This window comes from Rhinolophus hipposideros (assembly GCF_964194185.1).
Source record: "Rhinolophus hipposideros genome assembly, chromosome: 1".
NCBI lineage: Eukaryota > Metazoa > Chordata > Mammalia > Chiroptera > Rhinolophidae > Rhinolophus > Rhinolophus hipposideros.
Window position 1 is genome coordinate 80364432 of NC_138047.1, and position 23083 is coordinate 80387514.

General features: G+C 39.2%; 1 protein-coding gene and 1 pseudogene across 2 annotated transcripts in view; one reads left to right on the forward strand and one right to left on the reverse strand.

Moving 5' to 3' along the window:
* The window catches only part of SGMS2 (sphingomyelin synthase 2), an 84969-nt gene that overhangs the window by 54416 nt on the left and 7470 nt on the right, over positions 1-23083 (forward strand). The window contains exons 3-5 of the mRNA XM_081054510.1: positions 9950-10631; positions 14407-14524; positions 19303-19456. Of these exons, the coding sequence (XP_080910636.1) occupies positions 10177-10631; positions 14407-14524; positions 19303-19456 (727 nt within the window). The 5' untranslated portion in view covers positions 9950-10176. The remainder of the gene's footprint in view (positions 1-9949; positions 10632-14406; positions 14525-19302; positions 19457-23083) is intronic.
* LOC308498850 (peptidyl-prolyl cis-trans isomerase A-like) lies at positions 3586-4075 on the reverse strand (annotated as a pseudogene). The gene has a single exon. The product of its transcript is annotated as a peptidyl-prolyl cis-trans isomerase A-like (transcript).

The following is a 23083-nucleotide window of genomic DNA, read 5'->3' on the forward strand; positions in this document are numbered from 1 at the left end:
CAGGCTGTATTAAGCTATTTCTTGAATTTGTGTTGTTGGCACAGGGCATTAAGCAGAACTGTAATAAACCAATAACCTATATTTTATGTACACATCAAATTGCCTAATTCTAGACTTTAGACCTCTACAAGGAAATTGTGTTAAAGTATAGCTACTTGTCATTTCCACAGCAGCATTGGGATTGAGTAAGCTTCCCGTATATCTACCCTTTGCTATAACCACGACATGTACCAAGCACGAGCGCCTGGTTAAATGTTTCCCCTATTGGCTCTGCTTAGGCCTCCACACTAGAGGACGGTTATTTAACTCCTTTCTATTACCTTGCTTAAAGGTAATTTCACTTACATCACAAAACAAAGTGGCAGTATTCTCTTCTAATGCGCTAGTAAACAGAAAGCAAAATTTCAAGATGACATTTGAAAATACCCATTTAAGTAACCTGTTTATATTATTCTGTGCAAACTTTTTTTTTGAAATTGTATAAAATATATACACAGCTTGGTCACCATCTGGTAGATGGAGAACCCAATAGGTATATTTCTAAATAATCTGAAGGTCATGGAATAAAGGAGCTTTATTAAGAAAAGTAGAGAATTGTGAAATTATTTTTAAGGAACTATTGTTTTTTTTTTTTTCCTTTTCATTTCTTAGCATGGTTTTCCTATGATAAGCTATGCTTCCCAATCGAAATACATTTTTGTGGACGAGGAAATATACTATTGACCCTGATGGTGATCTGTTTACTTCCTTAGTGTGGTTTGGGGAGGCTAATATTAAGCTGTTAGACTCGGCTTCTGCTTCTCTCTCTTGTTAGACTAGCCGCTGTTCTTAGGAGAAAATATAAGCTCCCACATCAGACTTAAATTGCTTTTAAAAATATTAAGTGGAGTGTTTTTCAGAAATCTCTTACTTCAGTAGGTAACCTGCGCAGACTCCTATTCCAGAGTATTCAGCATTAAAACCTACGGGAATCCATTTCTAGGCATGTAAGTCTGTGGGGTATATCAGGCAAGTGAGGAATGTAGAAGCAGATAGCATCACTATTGTTGAGTTAGCCTGTTAGATGGAACATTTCTGATAAAGCCTCCAGAGTGCTTATGCTAAACAAGTGCTGGCTGCTTTTGTTTGACCATTAAATATGGAGCAGGTCGAACCAGTTGTGTGCAATGGTTCTACTGACCAGACATCGATTTTGGACGGTTTCTCTTGAATTGACAAAATTACAGTTCGTATTATTAAAAGTACAAATGTCTGTTTAAATTATAGGGGACTTCTTCTGCTCACCTGCTAAAGTAGATAAGCATTTAAACACAAAGATAAACCTTCCACCCAGTTTATTCTCCGAGGCCACGCGTGCATTACACATCACTGGCAGGCAGTAAATTCAGAAATGAGTAGGGAAGTAGAAAATTCCAGTCTAGTTCTTTTTGCTAAATATTGAAAACGTCTAGATAAAAGTGGAAGAAACCACCTGGCATTCTCCCCACACCTACCCTCGGGAAATTCTCTAAACTCTCCTACACATGTCAGGAATGGAGGTGTGAAAAGGGTTTGGGGCAAGCATAAGCCAGCATTTGGGTAAAGAGCATGATGCCCAACTCGATCTCTTCACTGTAAGACCCTCTAATTTAGAGTATCGCAAAGGAAATTTAAAGGATTATTTTAAATACTCCCTAATCTTTGACCTCATTTTACAGCCCTCTTGTATCTTTAGGGTCTCTGTCTGTCTGGGTTTATCTGTCTGTCTGCCTACTTAATCTAATCCATCTAGTCTATGGATTTAATCTATTTCTGTCTACCCAACTCATTTATTCTTTTGTTTATTGTTAAATTGTCTTTCCCTGTGATTCTACCTCTCTTTAAGATTCCTCGCATCCTTATTGGAGAGCTTCCTTCCCTCAACCCCAGGGATGCAGTTTTGTCTTTCCAAAATACACTAATCAGATCTGATCATTGGAATTCTCCAGGCACCAGTAAATAGGTTAACAGCTAAGAAAGAGAAGCCACATTTTAAAACATCCTATGGAACATTTTTCAAGTCAAATTTTAGTGAAGGTACTTTATTCCATCAATCTTAGTTAAATCAGAAACAGTAGATATCAGCCAACTATTCTATCCTCTCAGTAAGCTGCATTCTAGAGATGTTCCACCTTATGAGACACTCCCAGTCTCATTGTTTTCAAATTTGCACAGCTAATATTTGCTCTGTGTAAATAACCACTCATTTCAACAAATATTGAATTGCCTTTTAAAGTGGCTAATATTTTATTTTTTACTTTTTTAGTGAGAAAGAAGACAGACCATCTTTTTTTCCTTTTAATCCAACTCATAGTAAATTTTGATACATTCTATTAGAAAACTCATCTGTTTTGTGTCACTTTGTATTATTTAGTTACAAGTTTATTTTTGGAGCACAGTTTACACAAATTTTGTTAAACAGTTTGCTTTTCATTGGCTGGTTCTTGATCTTGTCTGTAGAAAACTCAGAAATGTGTGTTATTTCAGAATCACTGCTAAAGAAGTGCTCAGCTGTTAAGTACAACACTTTAAATGGATAAGTGAGCCTGGAATGTAATAACAGAGTATGGGATATTTCTTGGTTTTCTAATTCTTTAGAAGCAACTGATCTCAATCTTCCTTTATTCAAAAAAAAAAAAAATAACAGTTTGAATGAATTATAACTTATATACTTATAAAACGCATTTGTTTTAAAAGGGTGTGGTGAAATGATTTTTAGTAAATTTACAGAATTGTGTAACCATTGTCATTATCTAATTTTAGAACATTTCCATTACCCCAAAAAGAAACTTCCAGGCTATTTTCTGGCACTCATCCATTCCTACCTGCCATCCCAGGCAACCGCTATTGATAATAGGCTGTATCTTTCTCTTCTAACAACTGGTTTTAGAGCTAATATCAAAGCTACCTTCAAATGGGATGGTAAATAAGTACCAGAAATCAGAAGGTCTATTCTCTATCCAAGTGTATCTCTCCCAGAGTTCAGAAGTGCAGCCACTGGTAGCTGATTTTTCATTTCTATCTTTACACAAAAAATGTTTTTCCCCAATCTATTCTCAGAATAGTGTCACCAAGCTATCTTACCAGCCTGCCCATTTCCTTAATTTAAATCTGTCATACCTAGACAGATGTGGGATTTGTGGCAGTATAAAGACTTATAATGATCTGACAAGGACTCTTTCCCATGTTACTTTTGTTGGAAAAGTATTTCTCAAATACACATGATAATTTTTCAGTAAGCGGTGTATCTTTTTGTCAGTTTTCGGAAACTTTCTAGTAAAATATTGAACAAATTTAGTAGGTGCTTCTGAAATAGAATTTTATGCCTGATACGGCCCCTTGTGTCAGTAAGTGTATTAGTGCTTAACGATTTTAGGGGGAAGGTTTTTGTGTGTTTGTTTAGCTTTCATTTCATAATCATAAACTTAACTGCAACCCAGCTAGACTTGGAGGGGAACAAGGAAAATAGGGAACCCAATGAACTGCAGTGAGAGCACAGTTCCGAGGGTGCTCTCTGGAGCTACAGAAGGAATGGGCTGGTGGTTACAATAAAACAAGTCAAATTCATCAGAGTTGTCCACAGTCCGCAATGGGGTTCTTCTCGCTCATCTTGCCATTCCTGGACCCAAAGTGCTCCATGGCTTCCACAATATTCCTGCCATATTTCACCCTGCAGCAGACCCCATGCTTGCCATCCAACCACTCAGCCTTGGCAGTGCAGATGAAAAAGCGTTTGCATTGGGTCCAGCATTTGCCATGGACAAGATGCCAGGACCTGTATGCTTCCGGATGAAATTCTCATCATCAAACTTCTCCCCATAGATGGACTTGCGCCTGTGCCATTATGGCGTGTGAAGTCACCACCCTGGCACATAAATCCCAGAATCATTCTGTGAAAGCAGGAACCTTCATAAACAAATCTTTTCTCCCCAGTGCTCAGAGCACGAAAGTTCTCTGCTGTCTTTGGAACTTATCAGCAAACAGCTCAAAGGAGATGCGTCCCAAGGGCTCGCAGGCCACGGCAAGGTCAGAAGGACAACACAGTGGAGTTGACCATGTCTGGATGTGGGAGGCTCCAGGGTAGCGGCATCTGGAAGGCAGCCAGGAAGATTTTTATAAGCAAGTTTAGCTCTAAGAATGTTAATAAGTAAAAGCCTACGATGTTTTGATTTCAGGAAAAATTTTATGGACATGAAATTTCTTAGCTAAATTGGACCCTGTCAACATAAAGTGATATACCTATATTATAAATTTAATATGGTGGCTTATTTGTAACAGTAACTATAATTAAGTGGCACACATAGGTAACAAGCAAATACTTAACAGGCTTGTTTTCCCTTCTCCCCCACAAGGGAGATGAATTATACATTAAATTTTTTTCTTAGTATATATTAATTTCTACAAAATTCCAAAGACTGAAAAGACACCTCTACTATTATCTAGAGGACTTTCTTGTGTATTTATGAATCTCTGGGGAAAAAAATAATAAAGCTGATAACTGATTGTCTCTTAACCTTTCTCGCTGACTGTATGTCGCCCTCTAACATGTGGTGAGTGGTACCAGAGTGGGTGATGTGGCATTAAAAACCAGGGTTCAAATTTCTGGTTCAAATCTGGGCTCTGCCACTTTCTATCTGTTTGACCATGGGGGTCTTACTTTGTCTCAATTTCTTTTCTTTAAAATATTTCCTAGGGTTGTTTTGAGGATTAATTAGATAATATACAAAGCACACAAAGTAAGTACACATACGTAACATTTATTTATGGCAAATGAATGACATTTACTGAGAACTGTTGGGTTTTTTTTTACGGCTATTTTATTCTACATGACTTTTTAATGGCTTTCTGGTGACAACTGAGTTTTCTTTCTTTGAGATCTGAGAAGCTTTTGTGTCTGTTAATGAACCCATCAGCTGTTTGTTTTCATTGATATTCAATTCAATAAAATTCTGTTTCAAAACCTAGTTTTCTTAAACCTTTGAGCTCAATGTATAAATCTCTTTTATTCATTTTTCCAATTTGTAAAATTAGAAACACATTTTCTTTGATCAGTGTTTAACTTCCATCTTCAACAGATTACATTAAAGTAACAGATTACATTAAAACCCATATATGAACTTAGGGGTTTCCTTTAACTATAGGAAAAGCTTACACATTTCCTATAGTTAAATGTGTAAACTATAGTTACACATTTAATACATTATCTTCTTAACCACTTCAGATGTACAACCAGGCCGACACACAAATCTAGCAGCAAAGAATTTCTAAGCCCTTCTACCAGAATTTCTGTCTGTGCTCAATTTCCTGCAGGATGCGATCAGAGAGCTTCAGTTCAGACCGGCTGCAGGACAGTATCACAAGTTTCACACTTGGACCTGTTCTTACGGCCTTGAATATCTGTCACGTGGCCCCTTCCCGTTTTTAAACCGTAACCTCTGATATGAATTATTGAGATCCTACATCTATTCAGATCTAAGTTTCTACTTAATTGTATATGGCACCCTTCTTATATACTATGTTTATACTTATCTCGCGGTTTTATAGTTACTATAGGAAAACAGGTTTTTATCTAGTGTCTAGTGATCACCTTATCCTCCTTTATATGTTTTGTATAAAGATAACCATATTTTTTTTAATTAAAGTTTATTGGGGTGACAATTGTTACTAAAGTTACATAGATTTCAGGTGTACAATTCTGTATTACATCATCTATAAATCCCATTGTGTGTTCACCACTCAGAGTCAGGATAACCATAATTTAGTTAACTAATATCCTGTCGTTGGATTTAGGCCAATTCCAATTTTCTCATAGATAACTGTATTGAAAGCATACTTTTAGAAATACTTTTTTGTACATCCTTACTTCCTTTGGATAATTCACAAAATAGAATAACTGGGTGTCATTACCCCAATATTAGTTATGTAATATAGTCTAATATCTGCTGCTCCCATTTCTGCTTCCTGGTGAAGCTTATTATCATTTTGTCAAATTACAAGAACAATCCTATTGGGATTATTAAGAGAAAATGACTAATGTTATATATTAATATGGTAATATCAAGTTCTTTATGGTATAATAGAGATAATAGAAATAAAACACAGAAGGAAAATGATGTGTTTTCTTGTAATTTGATGAAAAGACTCTGAAATTCTCTTAGGAATGGAAAGAGGAGCAGTAGTAGAGGACTTTTTTTCACCAGGTATTAGAACACATATTACACAGTTAAAATGGTGATATCGGTATTGAAAGAACATAACTATATATACTTCTGGTCCCACCATTGAAATCTTTCTCTCCCCAAAATCAAGTGGATGTTGAATTTTATCAAATGCCTTTTTCACTTCACTCAGGATGATCATATCTTTTCTTTCTACATATAGTGTTTGTATTTTATTACAGTCACTTCTTAATTTGAAAGCTTCCTTGCATTTCTGGGATGACTCTAGTTCTAAAAATATACTAACAAAACAGTGTCAGTGTACCAAAAGTTTTAGACTTTTGCATTTGCCTTCAGAAGGAAGATTAGTCTATCGAGGTCTTTAGCTCTATAAATATTATCTAGGTTAACTTCCAATATTTTGCAATGTAAGAGGACTTGGGAGGTTCGTCATCTGTTTTGTGCTCTGCGTGAATGAATGAACTAATGGGGTTGCCATCCATGCAGAGGAGCTATTGTGGCTTTTGTCACTTTTTCAAATACTTACTGGTAGGGAAGGATCACCATAGGAATGAGTATGTTGTAGTCATCATCTTGACAACAAACATTGCATCCCAAGATTGGTTGACACATGCTGAATGTGCTTTGTATATTTAATCTGCTTAATGAAATCCCAAGGAAAATATCAATCCAGCTGCTAATGACGATAAATGGGCTTTGCACTCACAGAGTACTCTTACTCCCAGGAGCACAAAGCTCTTCACAATTAATTATTTCAGTCATCCTCCCAGTTGTCCCAAGAGGTGGGTGGCTGAGTACTGTACTTCCTCCTTTAAAAATAAAAAAAGTAACTAATTGGATTTTCTTTTGCTCTACATTCTGTGTTCTAGAACTGGGTAACTACCTTATAAAGACCATCTGTATGTCAACCTGAGTTTTAAAATCACAATCTTCTTTCACATACAAATGCCAGACTTGGAACAGATGTGGAGAAGTAAAGCTGGAGGAAATTTGGATGGCAGTTTGGCAAGATGCTATGAGTGGTATAGCCTAGAGTTAGTGAAAAGAGACAGGCAATGGCTGAGTTAGTGCTTTGATACCTGAATTAGAAATAGTAATCTGTGGTGTTGAAGGTTTGTTTTTGACAATATCCTACTGAGGCTGTGGGGACAGAGTCCCAGAGAGCAGTTTCCAGGCTCTTGGCCTCACGTGGAAAGGTGCTGGCTCGGGTAGTAGATGGCCGTCAGCTGCAGCTAATTGACCATCAGCTGTAACCAGTTAGCCAATTAGCCATTGATATAACTGCCGCGGTTGTGCTGGTTGGTGAGTTGGTCGGTGGGCAGGCAGAGAAGCAGACAGCAGGTTGCAGGTCGTGTGGCTTCAGCCTCCAGTGAGACTATAGCGTATGACTGCCCTACCTATGGCTCCGTGGGTGTTCCTTTTTGGCCTCACCATATCCTGCGTTTTTATGTGAGGACCAGAGGTCCAGCAGGCTGCCTCGCATGACAAATGGCGTAGCGAGCAGGGTCTCCCATGTGACAGAGGCTTCTCTTCATTGTACTTACTCTTCCCACAGCGTTATGTTACAGCACTGCAAAGAGTGACCTGTCAGTCCTATTTTACAGGAGAAGGGACACTGCTCCTTTCTCATCTTGCTCTAATGTATTAGTAGCTGGGGGTTTTCACAGGGACAAGAGATATCCAAAATTCTTAGTAATATCTTTTATCTGGTCTCCATCCATCCATGATCCTCCATTTCTCTGCCAAGCTAACTTTCTTCTTGCTTTTGCTTCCTTAGAAATGGGCAGTGCCTTTCTGTGGACACATCTTGTCAGGGGAGCAAGGATACAAGTAAAGCTGTGTTTTTATCTAATGATCACCTTATCCTTCTTTTTCAATATGCCATTCAGTCTTCTCAAATAGTTTTGTTGTTTTAGTTCTGTCTCTTCAGTTAGAAGTTAGACTGTGAGCTCTTTGGGTGAGTGTTCTGGTCAGTGTTCTCTTTTTTTAACTCATTTCATTGCCGCCGCATGTCCCGCAGGACTAGAGCATTTAGGTGCACAATAAACACTGGTGGTTATTCTATTTGCCATCCACAACTGTCAACAAATACTGAGTCTGTCATTTTAACTTTTTTTTTCCTTTCGTTAAATAAAGGCTTAGCTGTCACCACTTTGAGTTTTCCCTCCTTATTTTTTTCCTCTGAATTTACCCTGGAAGAGAAGCCTTTAAAAATGCAAAGGATTATGCTTAAATTGTGCAGTGTTCCCAGCTTGGGGACTAATTACAAGGTTTGAAAACCTCTTCAGGTGGCTGGGTTCTGTAGTAGGACTAAAATACTGCTTTCCTAAATCGAGAACAGCTGGGGCCGTGTTGCTCGCATGTATAAAAGAGCTGGAGCTGGGGCTCTGTGTTGTGAAGAAGTTGTTGCTGTTTGGAGCCCGTGGAGCTTCCGGGAAAGGCACTCTTTCTTCAGTGGGGTCGTGGTGGGTAAGTGCTTGGAGCTGATCCTCTGGGTGCCAGTTTCTTTTGTTTGCTAGAAATTGTGGTGGCTGCATCAAAATGTTACTAATGTACCATCTCACTTATACTAAATTATTGTATCCTTCAAGAAATAAGTAGTTTGTCACCTAAATGAGATACAGCTAAGTCTTCGCCTATTTAAGGCTGTTATTTTGACGGCTGTCAACTTTCCTTGTGTACGGTGTGGATCTCTGAATATAAAAGGATAAACTGAGGCAGTGCCATTTAAAAACTACTACCTTGAATGTGTAGTTCTTGAATACGTTCTGAAAAGTGGTCACTAAAAAGGTTCCAGATTGTGGGGACAGAGTCCCAGAGAACAGTTTCCAGGCTCTCTGCCTCACGTGGAAAGGTGTTGGCTCGGTTATAAGTTGGCCATCAGCTGTAATCAGATGGCCATCCGCTGTGGCTGGGTGGCGTTCAGCTGTTACCAGTTAGCCATTAGCCACTAATATAACTGCTGTGGCTGCGCTAGGGGGTGGATTGGTTGGTTGGTAGAGAAGCGGACAGCGAATTGCAGATGACATGGTTAGCAAGCGTGGTTAGCGAGTGCAGATTGCAGCTGGCAAGTGCGGTTAGCAAGCTGGGTGGGGATTGCGTATCATGTTGGTCTTACTTTTGTGTCTCGACCAGCCGCCAGCGAAAATATAGTGGTATGAACGCCCCTATCTATGGCTCCGTTGGTTTTCTTTTTTGACTTGACTATATCCTGCATTTTTGTGCGGGGAGTGAGAGCTGAGCCCCTGCATTATACAGGTTTTTAATAAGAAAATAGAAAGTTGATTGTTTTGACAAATGCAGAGGGTGACAAGTACTCAATGCCTGTAATCAACTCATCACAGTTTTTTATTTAAGGTTCATAGAAAAGATGGCAGTCTTAGGAAGGAATGATGTGATCTGGGGAGGTTCTAGCTTATTATGACTTCATGGTTAGCAACAGGTAATAGTATCTGATGAAGTGTTTACAATGTTGGGTCCTGACTTCTATTTAAAGAAATTTAAAAGGAGTTGATTATAAAATGTTCCTATTTATACTGACATCGGCTCAAAAAGAGAAAAATTCCAAGATAAAACAATTCAATATTTTCTAAATAAACTCCGTCTCAGCAGCTTTTGCTATGTTCTGATATTATATTTATAAAGCAAATGGCTTTGGTATTTGTTTCCTTATTTTGACAATGGTTTTGTTTTGGATAGCAGACAATTGGACAAGCACAGTTTCTGAACATAGTTTTGTTTTGTTTTTACAGGTGGGATAGTAACATCTTTTGGGAGAAGAAAATTGGCTTGCTTTCCTGAAAGTGGTGAACATACCACGGGTACCTGCGTGGGAGGAACGGTAATCAGGTGGCTACATCCTGTGCTAGGAAACAGAAGCAGTTGAAGAGTCCATGTTGATCTTGGAAACAGCAGGATTAAAATACGCTTCTATAAAAAAACTTTATCATCTCCTTTTTGATCTGAAGACTGGGGGACAATGGATATCATAGAGACAGCAAAACTTGAAGAACATATGGAAAATCAAACCAACGATCCTACAAACACTTACACAAGACCTGCTGAACCTGTTGAAGAAGAAAGCAAAAATGGCAACGGTAAACCTAAGAGTTTACCCAATGGGTTGCGAAAGGGCACCAAAAAGTACCCGGACTATATCCAAATCGCTATGCCCACTGAATCAAGGAACAAATTTCCCCTCGAGTGGTGGAAAACAGGCATTGCCTTTGTTTATGCTCTTTTCAACCTTGTCTTGACAACCGTCATGATCACAGTTGTACACGAGAGGGTCCCTCCCAAGGAGCTCAGCCCCCCACTCCCAGACAAGTTTTTTGATTATATTGATCGGGTGAAATGGGCATTTTCTGTATCAGAAATAAATGGGATTATATTAGTTGGATTATGGATCACCCAGTGGCTGTTTCTGAGATACAAGTAAGTAGGTCTAACATGTTTTTTGGGCTTGCCATTGGTTTGTATTGAAGTGAGTAGATGTGTACTTGAAATTATCTGTCTTACATTTATCTGATAAATGCAGCCTTATCCAGGCATCTGATGAAAGGAAGCAATCTACCTTTCAGTGTGCTAGAAAGATCTACCACACTGAATAAATCAAGTCACTATTCAATAAGCATTTATGGAGCAACTGTGTGTGAAAGTGACAGCTATGTAGGACTGAACAGAGATGGTGTGGTGGGTGATTCAGAGTTTATGAATTTAAGGTGCAGTTCTGATTTCAAGCAACGTGGCGCTGTGGAATTTGCATGATAAGTCAAGAGAACCAGAGTGTAATAACAGTCACTTCATCATGCTTGTGTTATTTCAGGCTCTTAACAGGTGAGGAAAGGAACAGGCTGGGAGGTTTGCTCCATTACTCACAATGTGATGATTATGAGTCCACAGTAGTAGCGTGCTTTGCGGTTCGCTTCTATTCAGTTCTCAAATGTTACATTTCCTTTTGCCTACTGGCAATCCAGTCGCAAGAATTTAAGAAACTGAACTGAGAAATGGGTGTGTGCGGTTTCGGGTTTAGATTTCTAAAGTAAATATGCCATCTGGTTTCCCCATGGCACCACAAAGGAGCTCTTAGTCCACTGGTTCAGTGTCCCTGTTTTGGAATAGCAGGAATCAGGAAGTACTAAGCCAGGTACTTTTGCTCTGAAGACACTTAAAAAGAGGACGTAACTCTGAAGTGGTTATTTCTGCTTTCTTGTGAATTCCATTAAAAATAAGGCCTCTCTGTTCCCCTTTTCATCTCATTCATCATTCAGATATTTGTTTTCTATGAAGATTCTAGTAATTAAATCATTAAAATATGTTTGATAAAAACACTGGCCGCAAACTGAGGCTTTTGAAAATGTAATGTATGCTGACTTGGTTGATACAATTCAAAAATTCAAAGTCCAATAGGATCTCAATGTTAATGTCGCAAGGTCATTTTTAGAAGAGGGAATTTGTGCTATATTGTTCTTTCAATTGGTTGTTGCTTTGAGATTAGAAGAATTCAATCTATTTTTGCTAAAAAGATCCTCCCACATGCAAATTTGCAGTTTTGAAAACTTATTCCACAAACAAGACATTCCTAAGCATTTTCCTTAAAATATTTCTTTTAATATGTTGCCTTAATATGTGTAAGTAAAATAGCTATCAATTTTCTTTTACTTAGTACAAGAACTTTTTGCTGCTGAAGTTGTCAATTATGGCATGCTGTATATTAAACTCTGTTTGTTGAACTTTAGTGTTTTTCTTTTTCGTGTCTGGAATTGACACTGACTATAGTAGAGACTGCTTGGGCCAAAGATATTTGCCATCTCCTCTAATTGAGAACAAAGTTTTATTCGTGTATGTGTGAAAAGAGAAACTTTCCAGGGTCCTGTAAGTAGCTGGTTTCCAACCTGAACTACAACCTCAATTTATCTGAATCTTCGTCTGGAGAATTGTTAACTGCCTCTTCGTTACCACCTTAGATTTTACCATGTCAAAACTTGTGGTCACATAGCTGGCCACATGTTTTAGTGACATCTGTTTCAGTCACAACCCATTATCAAAAACTTGTTGGGGAAATCCCACTAATTTTCTTTTTCACTTTTGAGGTAGAATTGAATCTTATATTTCAGTAATTAGTGGAGTAATTTTTATAACTGTTTTGAACATCCTAGCTATTCAGGAAATCCTACTTGCGTGCTCCCCCCACCCCCCCACACACACACCTTCAAAGGTATGGGGGAAAAAATCATCGGCAATACCATGTTTCCCCGAAAATAAGACCTAGCCGGACCATCAGCTGTAATGCATCTTTTGGAGCAAAAATTAATATAAGACCCGGTATTATATTATACTGTATAAGACCTGGTCTTATATCAAAATCAGGACCCACCCCCTAACTACACAATAGAAAAGGAGCTGTTAAACTAAAATAAGACTGGATCTTATATTAATTTTTGCTCTGAAAGATGCATTAGAGCTGATGGTCCGGCTAGGTCTTATTTTCGAGGAAACACAGTAGCTCTTTTTTTCTAATTAAGGCTACAAAGTGCATGTTTCACCTTTAAAGTTAGTTTTTGGTTCTGAGTACAGCTGAACTCAGAATACTGGAATGAATAGAATTGTCTCATAATAATTGCTGCTTATTACTCCACCTTGTCTAATAGCATAGAGCACTATTCAGCACTCTTTGGGGTCTTAGGGTTGAATCAAAGGATGAATTGTTTTTTTTTACTTAACCAAATGGAGAAATTCAGTGCTGTGTGTCACCCATTCCTTTTCAGTGCTAGAAAAGGCAGAGCTAGAATAGCAAGCCTTTGGGAAAAAAAAGCCTTGCAATAAATAAATATTTTCATCAACTAGCAAAGGTGGTGTCCCTCTCTGTATTTTGACCCCGGAAACCCTGGAATGTTCTTAAAATAGTTGCTGGAGATAGGCATCTAAAATTATGTTTGTCATGATTCTTTAAGTTAGAAGTCACAACAGTTACCTGAATTAGACCCTGATGCATAATCCATGTCAGACCACAGTCTTATAGAAAATTTAAAATATGCCATGTGCCTGAAACTGCTTTTTTTCCCCAGAAGTCTTTGATCAGTACTATGTAGTTTTGGAAGTTTGAGAGCTCTGAAAATGGGTTACCTGGAGTAATATAGTTTATGTAGTAGGAAAATTACAACTAGTAATTCTAGGGGCCTTATGGATCCCACCCATCCCACCAATCCCCAGAGCCTAGTGTTTCTGGACCCACCCCCTAACTACACAATAGAAAAGGAGCTGTTATCTTCATCTGGAAGTGAGGACGGCCAGGGCCCTTGATGCCCACTCATGTACCCCTGAGGCAGCTGTGCAGGGGCAGAGCCCTTCCCTTCAGAGGACAGTGTGCTCATGGTGACACACTGGAACCACTGCCTTAGACTGAGAACATAGGGTAAAGGACAGGGACGAGTGTGAGTCAAGACAGTCACCTCCACCTAAAGAATATAAACTGAAAAAGAACTTGTAGGGTGGGATTCTTTTCTGTTTTCTTTTTTAAATCAAGATTGAGTAAAATCCTTAAGGGCAAATTAATCTGTCAGGAACTTCATTATTAAATATTGTTAAATGTACAAGGACACTTTGAACATCTTCAAAATATTCTCTGAAAATCTCTAGTATAGTCATAGATAAAATAGTTAATGCCCAAGTTGTTAAAATACTTTTGGATGGTCCCCAAATAAACCTTGCTTATTTTATAACTTAGGTTAAAGGAGTTGTCCCATTTCCCTGTGTGTCCAATTATGTCGCATCCCCTCAGCTCATTAGTTAATTCCTCTGTGACCGTGGCTTACTTGTACCTTTGTTATGTTCTCAAGAGAGGGTATTATTAATGCAGTGAGTTGACTGAAAACGTAGAGCTTCACTGAATTCCTTGGCAAAGGGTGACTGTCTTAGGTGGTTATCTAGAACCCTCAGTCGACTCCTCCACTGTCCACACATTCACTCCTTCTGTGCCCATCCCACCTAGACTTATCGCAGTGTCTGACGCTTCATTTCTGAAAACTGCTTTGCGACCTCTCCAAGGAATGGGGGGAGCGCGGCTCAAAAATAAGCTTTGAAACTATGAAACGGGGTCTCTTAATGCAGTTCTGTATTAATTATTTGTTATTCTGTTGAACACTGTTTTGTATAGCATTAGGAACAGAAATAGTAACCTTGTTTTCCTCCATCTCTATTATTTCTTTAGGTCAATAGTGGGGCGCAGATTCTTTTTTATCATTGGAACTTTATACCTGTATCGCTGTATCACAATGTATGTCACTACCCTACCTGTACCTGGAATGCATTTCCAGTGTGCTCCAAAGGTAAGGACCTCTGAATGACCATTTAGAGGAAATCAAGAGAACAGTTATTGAGCACCTGCTCTCTATTATACATTCTTCAATACACTTTCATTTGAGTTTACTGCAATCTTGCATATTTTCTGTTTTTCTTTAGGTTTTGGGGGGAAGAAATTAAAATGTGTTCATAAAGTATATCTTCGTGCATAAAAATTTCACTTTCTGCTAACTGAAAGTTATTATTGGGTGTTTGCCTTCACTTTTTTACCTTCTCATTTGCTTACTCATTCATGCATTCATTCTACAAGTATTAAGCTCCTGTTAACTACCAGGAGCTTAACTACTGTGGTGATCATAGCAGTAACCAAAACACAGTTCTTCTCCTGCGAGAGCTTATATTCTATTGAGGGATGACCACTGAGAAAGAAATTTCTAACTTCTCACCAGGTGGTCAGCCAGGCGGCTATCAGATAAAGCTGAGTAAGAGTGAAAGGGACTGTGAGGCTAGGTATTATGTTATAGAGTGGTCAGAAAGACTTCTTTAAGGAGAAAGCATTTGGGCAAGACCAAGATGAGCGAGAGAGCCCTGTGGGTGGGCTGAGAGCTCCAGACCAAGGAAATAGCTCAGTCGTGGTAGATTCAAGAGAGCAGGCCAGTGTAGCTGTTCGGAACTGATGGTCCAGGTGATGCAGCCACAGAACCCATAGGGCCTGTGGCCATTGCGTGAATTTGAACCTTGGTGGTGGCAAGTGAGGAAGAAGTAGCTGGACTTACTTGGAAGTGAGGAGCCATTCGATTCGGGACACATCTGGGATTCAGGCCCACAGGATGTGCTAGTAAGTTAGATGCGGATCTAAGAGAAAATAGTCAAGGATGAGCCCCGCATTCTTAGCCGTTGGAAAGATAGAGTGGTCTTTAGTTGAGACAGTGTGCGAATGGATTTTGAAACTTAAGCAGCCCTTTACAGCTTCTCCAGGGAGAGGCATTTCTCGAGAGAGCTGTTAATCATCTTAGACCCCAGTGTAGCCTGATTTATAAAAAAGGAAACTTACGGATCCTGTGCTTTCTGGACAAGGGAATGAAATCTAACTTCACATTTTCACTGAACACTAGGCAGATGTCCAAGGGGGAAGGAAAAATAGAGTTGTTCTGAAGAAGTCAACAGTCTCCCTCACCAAAAATAGGTGTGGTTTGGAGAAGTTGTCATTTTCCAAAGCCATCAAAGCAGAAAGTATCTGTAATTAAAAGTGTACGTATTGAATTTAAACATTGGCTGATTTTTAGTGAAACGAAATTAAGGCATAGGAGAAGTTCAGAAACATAATAAATACTTCTAAGGGGTTATTGCTGTGTGTTAAATGAAGAAATGGCCGCAGGAAAAAAAGGCAAGCCCATCCTAGTAATGGGTGAGGTTTGTAGGGATGAATTGCTATGATTACAGAAAGTATCCTCCGTGGAAGAGCTGCAATTTTCAGAAGCCACACTAGTAAACGTACCCCTGGATGGTCAGGCTACAAATACTGTAGAAGCTCTGGCAGCATCCTTACTTACCGGCTTCCATGTTCAGTTGTCAGGACCTCTTCCTGACACATAAGCAGCCTAGAGGCACCCGACTTACGGTTCAGGAAAACAAACACAATCACTTTGATAAAAGTGATGTGTCATATAGAACAGGAATCAGAATTGCATTTTGAACGTGGTTCCACTGCTGGCATTGAGCTCCTTCGATATTGTGGTGATAAGCCTGTTAGATAACCTACCTGTCTCCTTGGTTGCTGACTGTAGAATGCCCTCATGACTATAAGCAAAGGCAGAACTGTGTACACTGAGACCACTCGCTGCAGGAGGATGTCAGCTCTAGTCACTGCTGCCTGACAGCTTGTTACTCACTGGTTGTGATCACCGCAGCAGCCATCGCAGGGATGGGTCTCTTGGTGAAATCCTTGGCTTTCACACTTTTCCAGCTGCTTTCTCCCTTATCCTCTGGTTTACCTTAAGTCCTTTGCTTAATGATTCGCTTCAAACCACCAACCCAAGCTTTGGTTTGCAGTCACAAAATTTGCGTTCTGAAAAGTGTGGTTAAATACATTTTGGCCCAGTTATTAGGATTCACATGAAATCAGACAGCTTTTTAAACCCGTTTTGCCCCCGGTAAGAATGTTGGGCTGGCATAGCTACATTCCCTTCCCCGAGAAAGCTTCCTTCTCACCCTGCTCATAGATTTCCAAAGGGCTTCTCTTCTTAATCGAAGAGACACTGTAGAAGGTTTTTGGTTTGTCAGTAGCCAAATTGGGCTCTGTTGCACCTCATTTCTTTTTGTGGGCAATGATGTGTAGTGGTCACAGTTTGCGGAACCCTAAAGAACACTGAGCGCCATCTGCTTTGGCTGTTACGACTGACACACCTCTTAGCTGTCTATATCTTCAGTTCCATATCCAGGAACGGCATAGGGTGGTGTCTGAAAAAGGAGGAAATTATTAAGAGCTAGAATATTATAGTAAGTGGTATGTGACGGGGGTCCCAGTGAACTAGCACAGAATTAGAAAACAGTCCATTGATCCCAATTCTATCCTTCCCGTTTCCCAGTTCTTTTTCTATGCTTTTTTTCCTTTTTCTCCCTTACTTGAGGTTCTCTTTAGTATTTATAGTGGGTATGATCTGACATCTTAGGGTAGCAATGACACGATGGAGGAATTAAGAACTGAGAAAAAAGAGCAAGGGGAGCAAGTCCTTCTCCTATCCTATAAAGGCGTATTGAATTAAATGCTCTGAGAGCTCTACATGTGCCAGCACTGCTGAGAGAAAGAGGGGAGAAGAGAAAATGTCTGGCTTATTTTAGCTCCTAGTTTATTTATGCCTTTGGATCCATCTAACTCCAAGTAAAGGGACTGAGGGCTTGAAATGTTTCTGCCCTTCGAAAATTAGAGTATTGAGTTGGGATGAGTGAGTGGATAACAAAATGATTACGGTTTTGAAATAAACAGTACTGTGTCCGTTTAAACTGGGAACCCAGTGGTTGGGCAGAGGGTATATACCTTTTTTTTTTTTTTTATCTCAGTGTTGACAGTTGATTTTATGAACCGCTTGACAAGAAATTCCTGACTGGTGGATCTGATACAGCAGACAGCCAGATTCTATCTATCAGGGCATATCACATGTCATTTGCTGTACGCCTTTCCTGGGCGGCCCCTGAAATGGGTCCTGCAGCGCTGTCCACAGTTCTTCCCTTCCTTGGGTGTGGACCCTTTACTACCTTCTAGATCCTCTCTTTTCAAGGCAGGATCGCCTATTTATTGGCACATTTAGTTTAAGGACTGTCAACTCTTGATAAAATATATATGTTCTCTTGGTTTTTGTCACGTGGGTTTGTCCTTAGCACACTTTTGCAAAAGGTTAAGTTTCTTTGAGACCTCCAGTTTCTCACCCTACCCTCTAATCCCTGTTCATGTCATTGTGAATACTGGAAAGCTGTCCAGATGCATAAGGTTTTTCTTGTTTTTTTTTTTTTTAATCGGGAAAGTTTTGCCCGATATGGGTGTTTTAGGCAAGGAATCCTGCCCCAATTCCTTACTCTACCAGATAGGATGCATTTCCACGTGCTTTGGAGGCTAACTTAATCTCTCTCCTAGACGCTATTCCCATCTATCCACCTATACGTGTCTGGCCCTCCTTCACCACCATGCATCCACTTGGACAAGACAATACCTGTCTTTACCACTGAACAGTTTAACCACTGTCATCGCGAGACTGCCATGCTTCAGGAGCCAGTTTCCCAGAAGCACCATCACTGAGTGTAAAAGGCAGCGTGTCATACAGCTGTTCCCCTGGGTCCCAAATGAATAGTGATTAATGGTGTTCCTATATTTCTCTTCTCATGTGTTTTGTTACTTGATCTTATTTCTGAGTATCATTCTTTAATTTTCTAAGAGTACTCACTTTATTCTAGACTGATCTGAAATCTTCCATCTGGTCTCCCAACATATCAGTATTCCAACTTTCCATGCCTACCATATTGACCGACTCAGTCCACTACTCTTTCTTGAATGCTTAAGTTTTAATAGGATACAAACTTTGGACTATTGCCTCAAACTCCTGCCCAACCCATCGTTGTTTCCCATTTCATCATGGTGGCTTCTAGGGACTTCTGCACCCAGTCTAAGGCAGCTCTTTCCTGACCCCCTGCCATGGCACATAGGTTATTTCTTTCCAGGATGTTTTTCCTGATCAAAGATACTCATTTTTGAAGCTGCCAGAACCTCGCTAATCCATTATTTTCAAGCCTATTTAAATTATTTAATGTGTTGCAGCTCTCTTTTAAACTGCGTTTCATCAGATAGTAATACTGCTATATGCACTCTCCAGGCTGCCCACTTAACACAAGGTCCGAGTACACTGTACAATATTAGTAATGCGGTATGCAGCTGAATCAAATATTAACCATGCAAAACCCCGACTTCCCCTGCAAAGAGGAAAGAAAATAGCTTTGATCTTCTTTTTTAGAGCATAGCTATAGTGAAGTCATTGGTTATTAATATTTTTAAAAGCTTTGCCGAAGGAAGAACATCACCAAAACATATTATTAGTAACATCCTGCATAATTTAAAATGTGTCACTAAAACTGGCCGATACAAGGACTAAAACCCAGCTTGAGGAGCTTCCTCCTAGGATTTTTTTTGATTTATTAAGTTAAAAAGAAAAATAAAATGACAACCTGGTGGCCTTTCTAACTATCACACAAATTAGGCGGAAACATGATTTTATCAGCTTGTAAATTTTCTTCCTGATCTCCTTGTGTCATTCAGCTCAACGGAGACTCTCAGGCGAAAATACAACGGATTTTGCGGTTGATTTCCGGTGGTGGGTTGTCTATAACTGGATCACATATCTTGTGCGGAGACTTTCTCTTCAGCGGTCACACAGTTGTGCTGACACTTACTTATTTGTTCATCAAAGAATGTAAGTAATAACTCATTCCCACTTTGCTGTTGTTGTAGTGGGAGGGATCCCTCAGCCCTGAGCCTTTATTCTATTGGACTTGATAGGTGTGTGTGTGTGTGTGTGTGTGTGTGTGTGTGTGTGTGTGTGTGTGTGTGAAACACTGAAGGCTTAAATGTGTTCCTGGCTGCTCTGTAATATTTAGCATGCTTTCAAAATGTCTCCCTCCTTGGTTAATGCTTCTCAAGGTATGAAAAGGTATTTTAATGTTGGAACTAAGAAGAACGATGAAGTTAATTGCAAAACGAATCGGCATGCTCTAAAGCCAACTGTAAATGACTTTTGAGTGAAATTTCCTTTGTATGAAACTTCCATCACTCCATATAACTTAAGTTTTTTTTTCCTTTTTCTTTTTCAAACATTTCCTTGTCCCACTTTATTCTAATTTCATCATTTCCAGCTGACTTTTTTGGTTTAATAGGCATCTTCATGGAACATTTTGCCCGTACGGATCATTGTCTTCGTTAAAAAGAAACATGGCGGCAAGAATGTGAAGTATCTTTCCTAATTTATACACTTAATTCCCATTATACAAAATCCTTTTATATCTCAGCAAACTTTAATGGCTGCAATGTCTTGTTCATTGTGGGCTGTATTGGGTTTTAACTGCCTAGCCGATCCCATTCTTGTAGATTTCTGAGATTTTGTGTATTTAGGTCCATTATCTCAAAATCTTTTGGATGTACTGATGCTTCCCCTCCATTTTTGCAAAGCCGGTCAGTGATAACCTTCATCTTTTGTGCCAAGATACGCCATGCCAGTGTTCTTCAGGGGTTTATCTCAATTCTCTTCACTTACCATATTGCAGAGGAGGTCCTTTGCAGAGACCGCTGAAGGCACCCTTCCTTCTCTGTCCTCCTTCCTCTTCCCTCCTGTCTTGGCCTGTCATTAATCCAAACAGGTTTGGCCTCATCTAATGGCAGTACGGACATCAAAGTTTATCTTCTAGTGATGCAGAAGTGAATTCTCATCCCATAGGTTGCCTGGGTTTTAGGTTTAAGTTCTGTTTTAAGGGCAATAGGACAAAGAGTTGAGATTCTCTTATAGTAGATAAAGTAAAGTTTTTGGTTTTTTTTCCAGTGAGAATTATGTAGCGTTTGAATTGTTTCCTTTGTAAATATATATAAACTTAGAGGAGGTTGTTAAGTGTGTGGCCTTATCATACCTTAAGGTGGGGGGCTTTTTGTACCTTCCCCCTCATTTCTGTGCTCGCGCTCTCTGGGAGGTGGTATTGGGAGGAACCCAGGTTTGTCTCTGCACCAATAGCAGGAGATAATAGTCTCTTCCTAATACTTTAGTGACGACATTTCTAATACCTAGTTTTTGGTTCAGGGGGTGTGGGGAGGCAGGTGGAGTGATTTGTGTATGGATCTAACTCTAGCTTTTGCCGAGGGAAGTTCCATTTGTACATAAGGTCAATCATGTTCTAGTCCAAGTGCATTTGAGGTAGAGGATCTTCTCTCTAATCTGAGGATCATAAAAAGCTTATAGAAGATGAAGATGGGGGTCAGGAGGAGTTGCCTGTTAACAGTGAGGCCTCGGTGGGTTGAAAACCATGAAGTCCTGAAGAGAAAACACTCAAAGGAACCGAGAGTAAGTTTTAGAAAATAACTGAAGACCATGTGATATTAACAATAATAACAAACAGACACAATACCTCCTCAGTGCCAGGCGTTCTTCTAAGATCTTAATATAGATTAACCCACTTAATCCTGCAGCCACCCCAGGAGGGAAACACTGTTTTTCCTCATTTTTCAGAGAGGAAACTTAAGCATAAAGAAAGTGAGCGACCTAATTAACCATAGTCCACGATGGGTTATTCAAACTCAAGCAGGTTGACTCCAGAGCTTATGCTATTAATTTCTTGGCTCTGTTTAGAATTTTTGGAAGCCCAAGTTGTCTGATTTTATAGAATTACTAAGGAATAATCTGGGTATGTTGCTCATTCTTGGTTCTTCTTTTACCTCAGAACCACAGCAAGGCAACTTGTGGTAATTTTTATCCCTTAACGAAGGCTATGCAGTATGTAGGGACATTTTCTTCTCACGATATGCGTTTAGCTTGAGGTTTTTAAAATTGTGTACGTAGAGCAAGGAAAGAATTATATTTTGCTTTTTCCAGTCTTTGGTGAGAAGTAAAATGGCAAATCTGCAGTGCTTAATACAACTCAACTTTAAAGTCAGTTTTCTACATAAACATCTGATGCTTATGCCCGTTTCCTATGAACTTAGGAAAAAACAATCACTTTCTAAATTATGCCATGTGTTATTGTTCTGAGTAAGCAGTGGTTCCAGTGGTTTCTTTGAACAGTCTGTTTCTAGAATTAGATGCATTATTTATATATTGTTTGCTTTCCTGCCTTTTGATCAGTTTGGACTCTCTCCTTGTTTGCCCCGTTGTCATGAGTAGATTTGAATTTAGTCATGAGAACAGATGAAAACATGAGATTAGGATGATTTTGAGGTTTAACAAGAGAGGGCTTTGCACCGTTGTGCAGATATTATCAGTGGGGACTAGGTTTCTTATAAAATTAGCCTGTAAATATCAGCCTCATTGTTGGTACCTATGTCTTGCTAGTTGAGAAAACATTTTATGTTTTTTATCTTGCTACCATACAAAGTCCATTATCTCTATTATTCACTGACAACTAGGGCTAGGATCCCACACAGATAGTGGAGTTATTAATATTTGTGTTATCAACATTTAGTTTGATGTTATCCCTCTGGGCAAAATGAGAGAGCAGAGAGGATTACCATTTTGCCATTTCTACTTCAAAATAGTTTATATTAAATCTTTTCTTTGGGTCAGCCAGTGTTCTCAATTAATGAGCAATAGTCCCAGTGTGGTAGGTAGCATAATAGAAAATGCGTTTTTGTGGGAGAGTAGCGTTAGTGTTCCCAAGCCATCGGAACACCTCATTTTCAATTCCACAGAAAGTAAAATGACCATCAGGCCATCTCCTTACTCCTTAACTACTTTCACTTTGCTTCTTGTGGATAAACAAATACAAAATAGTTCTGGTTTACTCAGGCATTTTGAACTTTAAGGTAAATACCAAATGGTCTATAAGCAAAGGAAGCAGGGTTGGTGTGAGACTTTAGGGAGGGGGGGGGAAGTCTGTGGTGCTGGAGAATGCGTATTTAGTGAAATCTTCAGATTTCTAAATGTTAGGCTCAGAATGTTAAAAATTGAACTGACCAGAGCAGTGACAGGGTCTGGATCTGGCCCCCTAGGCTACCAGAAGAAAGCTTCCCCCGGCTTTAAAATTTTAGGAATATATGCCTTATCTGCCAGAACTTAGTGGCAGGATGAACCAAATGAGAAATAATGAGTTGTATATTCAAAACTAGGAAGACTTTCAAATGCAGATCCAGGTTTATTATCTTCCTGTTCCACTTGAGACCAAAAGAGCAACAGCCATTTTACGAAAAAAGTATTTTTTCATTTAAGTGATATTTGGTATTTGGTATTTCATCTAAAGTTCTGGAAATGGATCCTTTGGCTATTGAACCATTCTTGCACACTTGAAAGTAAATACCACAATCAATGGAAACACAATTAAATAGGAAATAAATTTCCATTTATTGG